This window comes from Podarcis vaucheri (assembly GCF_965113315.1).
Source record: "Podarcis vaucheri genome assembly, chromosome: 2".
Taxonomy (NCBI): domain Eukaryota; kingdom Metazoa; phylum Chordata; class Lepidosauria; order Squamata; family Lacertidae; genus Podarcis; species Podarcis vaucheri.
In genome coordinates, this window is record NC_138760.1 from 120,385,971 (window position 1) to 120,390,703 (window position 4,733).

A 4,733-nucleotide genomic window follows, 5' to 3' on the forward strand; every position below is an offset into this window, starting at 1 on the left:
CCTGCAGTATGGTAGCTTTTACTTGCATTAGTGGGCAATTTGTTTGAATGATAATTTAAAAAGAAGGAAATCCAACCTGTGATAGAAAGAGGATGACATTTTCTGGAGAAGGGGCTTTCTGGGTCTTTTCTCAACATTTCTCCACAACACTCATCAGTTGCATCTGTCGTAGGCTCAATACTCTGGATGGCAGAAGCAGGATCTGCAATCTCAAAAACTGGGAAACGATAACATAATTCAACTGTCCTCTCGCTTTCCTCTTTCTCTCTTTGCCTCGATGACGATTATGATGGTTATCTCCAAGAAACCTCTCACCAGGACCCAAATGGGAACTTTGGTTTTTCTTTTCAGGATCAGCTCTGCGGGTTCCTGAAGACTCTGAAGGAGGAGGAGGAACAAATTCAGGCGAAAAAAACATCGACAGGAAAGAAAAGTTCATTCTTGGGTGTAAGTGTCACTCTTACTGGGAAGTAAGCAAATAAGAAAAAGAATTAATGCTTGGGAGAGAATTAAAATAACATACTGAACCCATCAGGCAGGTCTACTCTTTTAGATGCCTATTTGTTTGGGGAAGCCTGTTCTGACTGGAAGGAAAAATTTCCTTTGCTTGAAAACTGATGCATCATCTGTGAAAATCTAAAAATTCAGAAGCACCCAGCCTGTTCCCCTGCAGTAATCCTCAAACCCTCTTCATCCTGCAGAAGGAGTGGCAATGTTCCTAACAGCCTGTTTTTCTTTCCACATGTTTCTTGCAGAGAAAAATAATATCAGGTAGGCAGAAGATGAAGGATGAATTTAAGCAACTACATTTGTTTCTGGGAAAATGGGAAAACCAGCTGCTGAAGGAGATGGAAGAGGTGGAGAATGAGATTGCGAGGAAATCGAATGAGCAGCTGGGCTGGCTCTCCAGAGAACTTGACTCTCTTCAAAATATCATCCAGGAGCTGGAGGAGAAGCTTCGGCAGCCCCCCAGTGAATTCCTGCAGGTAGGAGAGTGGCATAAGCAGCCCAAGCTTTTCTCCAGGTCAAGGCCACGACCAGACCAGTCAGTCTCTGCCTCTGCCTCTATCATTATTCACAAATGACGTTGCTTGGTTTTGTGGAGCTGGTAGCTGGTTCTCTTACGTTAGGTGCAGGAGCATTTAAGAGGACAAGCAGAGCATGTGCACCTTAATTTGTTACTTAACGATGATGGAATCAGATATTTTCTGCTCTTGGCTGATGATGGGTCTGCTGCTGGCTCCCAAATTAGCGATGTGGCCTTCCAAACCTGGCCTGCTTGTGGACTGGGTGGATCCCTTGGCCTGATCCCTGCAATGAACAGAGCCCTATTTTGTGCCTTTTAAGGTGTGGGACAGTTTGTCATTTCAGGGCTTCTTTTAAGAAGTTTTCCCTTCTGTGGTTATATTACCTGAGTTGGGCTGAAAATAGGTGGACCCTTGGTCTGATACCATACTGGTCCTCTTTGGTTCCTGTTCAGGGCTTCATTTAAGAGGCTGTGCTCTGATTTTATGACATTACCCTGCTTGGACTGGGGCATGGGGCGTGGGCTTCGATGGATGGCCAGTCGTGGAGGCTGAGTTCTCTTCTTTTTCTTTCCCCTGCAGGATATTAGAAGCACTTTGCAGAGGTAAGCAGATCTCTCTTATTTTCCTTTGCGCTTTGCGGTTCTATGAAGGATATGGACTGCAGGAAAAACACCCGTTGTTCCCAAGGGGACAGTATGGGTCTTTGTGACCTCCAACTTTTAACAAATCAATAGGGGCCCACTTTTTCTAAAGTTCCTATTTTCACTTCCAAACTTCCTTTTCTTAGTTTCTATCTCTCGTTTAATTCTGATTCTCTTTCCTTTCTTTCTGTTTCCACCTGGTAGTCTCAACCGTCTTCCAAAAGAGGGAAGTATCTAAGAAAGCAACAAACCATTGTTCACACTTTTATTCCCTGCACTGCTTATTTCAATATACGTTTCAGCTGTTCTCTTATTATTCACCTTGAATCTGACCAGCCAGTTTCTTGAGACCTTTGTGATCCTCTCCCCTCTCCTCCTATTGGTTCCTTTGGTAATTTGAGGTTGGGTGGAGAGCCAGCTGGCATATTTAAACCTTTTATTTCTCCACAGGCATGAGGGGAGACAGACATTTGAGGCTCCCAAGATTTTTCCTCTTGAATTGGTGTGGAAAGTTTGGGACTTCCATGATATAAATCCATTTCTGGAAGCTGTCGTAGAGCAGTTCAAAGGTAATGGCTGCAAGAATTTCATGCTAGATATTGAATAGGAGAGCCAGAAAAATTGAACTTGAGGGTCAGTAGGGAAGGAATTTAAATTTCACTGAGGGGGAAAGGAGGTCCTGCAACCACAGCTCAAAATGCCATTTGCTAAGACTGCCTCTCTCAGCCTGGTGCCTTCTGTTTCCTTTGGACTCCAACTCCCATCAGCCCAGCTGATAATCCAAGTCCAACAACATTGTGAAGGCCACAACGTCCTCCTCTCTGGTCTACATCATCTAAGCATGAAGGCAACATGTTTATTTCGTTGATATCTAACCCTTGAGTGTAACATCACCGATACTTCGTTTGTTCAAACTTACCTTTGTTGATATCTACAGGAGCCTGGCTAAAGGAACTTTAAAGACTGTGTCTTCCTTTTGGACACAATTTGAATGAGTTTTCTGTTTGTGGCTTTTGTAGTAGATCTTGTACCTTGTTCTCTCAATTTTTGGATTATTAATATAAGATTTAGAATGTAGAATGCTTTGGTAGTGTTTCGTGTGCCGCTTATGTGCTGCTTACTTCATACTGGTCTACAGTGATAATCAGAATCCAACAACATTGTGAAGAACACAACTTCCTCCTTTCTGGTCTACATCATCTAAGCACGAGGCCAACATGTTTATTTCTTCAGCAAGTGTCTCACCCACATGCAGATTTATGCAGGGACACTTGGAAAAACTCACACAGTTTTGTGGCTGAAGCTTTGTATGACTTAAGGCCCAACGGGGGGGGGGAGTGCAAGAATATAGTGAGTAATATAATGATCAGTTTGGGGGTTTCTATTTTTTGTAAATAATTTTTATTCATTTTCCAATAAAGAGGGGGGATCCATATTAATAACAAATCAAGCCACATCTTACCACGTTCAAAAACAAAAAAAAGTACAGCCAATTATAGAGTCTGAATTACTTAATTTCAATTGTCCATGTTCTAGATTTCAAGACCTAAATGATCAGTTTGCTGGTTTCAGTGACACTATGTCATAACACAAGTTTAGCCAGGCCTTCGTCTCCAACGCTTTAAGGCAGTAACCTTAAGAGGCAGATTTTCAAAAGCAGATAGTAGTTATCTTCAGTTTACAAGAAAGGGGATTATGACTATAATCAGCTGACTCTTTTTGTGTGCTATAACATTCATTAACAGCAGGGCGGTGTGATGCTTAATCTCTCTTGCTTTCCGTTTCACAGGCACTCTAACATCCGGACTCTCTCTGAAGAAAGGTAAGCTGAGGAGTCTCAATCATAGTTATCCATCAGGGTGAGCTGTTGGGGTCCATGTGTCAATAGCTGGTGGGGCCACAGTGGACAGAACCAGTGTCCAAAGTCAATCCTTTTCTGAGATCCCAGCCTTTTTATTGCTCCCCTTCTTCGTCCTTGGTCAGTTGGCTATTGGGAGAGAGAATGGTGGCTTCAAAGAGCTTTTGAAATTGGACAGAGGGCCAAAGCTGGGCCACCCTAGCAGCAAAGCCACGGGGGGGGGGCACAGTCCAGTCAGGAAAGGAACCCCCTTCCTCAGTGATCCCTGGAGTGGATCTAAGCTCACAATGTTTATGCTCCCAGCTGATTCCTCTTTTCTTTTCTCTTCCTTTGTCGCCTTGCGACGCCAATAGCAAGTGTAACTCTGGACCCGGACACCGCTCATCCCAACCTGATCCTGTCCGAGGATCGTCGAAGCGCGAGGTGGGGAGAGGCACATCAAGAACTGCCGGACAATCCTGAGAGATTCAGCGGACGTCCCTTCGTGCTGGGCTGTGAGGAGTTTACAGCAGGGAGGCACTGCTGGGAAGTCACCATAGGCACTGCCGACATCTGGGTTGTGGGGGTCGCCCGGAAGTCTGTGAGGAGAAAGGGCTTGGACAGCTTTTACCCTGGTGTAGGCGTCTGGGGATTGGGGCACACAGGTGGCAAGGGCAGGTCTACCCGCCGCTCTCTGCCACCTACTGTGCCAAAGCTGAGGAGGTTCCGGGCAACTGTTAACTACGCAGGGCGCCAAATTCTCTTTTTTGATGCTGATACAGGAGAATTACTCAAGACCTTTGCAAACGCTGAATTCTCTGGGGAGCCCCTTCTGCCCATCTTTTGCATGGGGCCAGAAACTTGCTTTGAACTGCCTCCGGTGACACACTAGTCTGGCCACCCCTCCAGAAAAGGAAGATAAATGTGTGGAAAAGTAACTCGCAGATTGTTTCTTGATTTTTAAAAAAATCAAAGGATTGTATGCGCTTCTGTGTGTAGATGGCATTAAAGTTTTGACAAGTTCTAGAATGAGTCAGATTTTTTATTTTTCCATTGTATATCTGCTTGGCTTGGCTTGCCTCGCCTCATGATCTAGGTGCTTGAGGCTAAATCAGGCATCCTCCAAGCCTTCTGGCCTGGGGCACCTTTGGCAATCCTGGAAACCGTGGCAGGGAGCACAAATTACCAATTCCACAAAACAGAAATATGCAGCTTAGATATATAAGC

The 4,733-nt window shown here is 44.7% G+C and overlaps 1 protein-coding gene across 1 annotated transcript; it reads left to right on the forward strand.

Annotated features, from left to right (window-relative positions):
- Nucleotides 1–690: 690 nt before the first annotated feature.
- Nucleotides 691–2,754, forward strand: LOC309526157 (E3 ubiquitin-protein ligase TRIM7-like). The gene is made up of 3 exons (XM_082212072.1): nt 691–986; nt 1,608–1,630; nt 2,120–2,754. Exons 1-3 carry the CDS (start codon nt 783–785, stop codon nt 2,274–2,276), a joined length of 384 nt encoding a protein of 127 aa, XP_082068198.1. The 5' UTR covers nt 691–782; the 3' UTR covers nt 2,277–2,754.
- The last annotated feature ends 1,979 nt before the right edge of the window (nt 2,755–4,733 follow it).

Bases quoted from the DNA above. Each gene is read 5' to 3' on its own strand.
- LOC309526157 (XM_082212072.1), top strand. From the start codon at position 783: ATGAAGGATGAATTTAAGCAACTACATTTGTTTCTGGGAAAATGGGAA. The intron at 987-1,607 runs GTAGGAGAGTGG...TTTCCCCTGCAG, and splicing joins CCCCCAGTGAATTCCTGCAG to GATATTAGAAGCACTTTGCA. The intron at 1,631-2,119 runs GTAAGCAGATCT...ATTTCTCCACAG, and splicing joins ATTAGAAGCACTTTGCAGAG to GCATGAGGGGAGACAGACAT.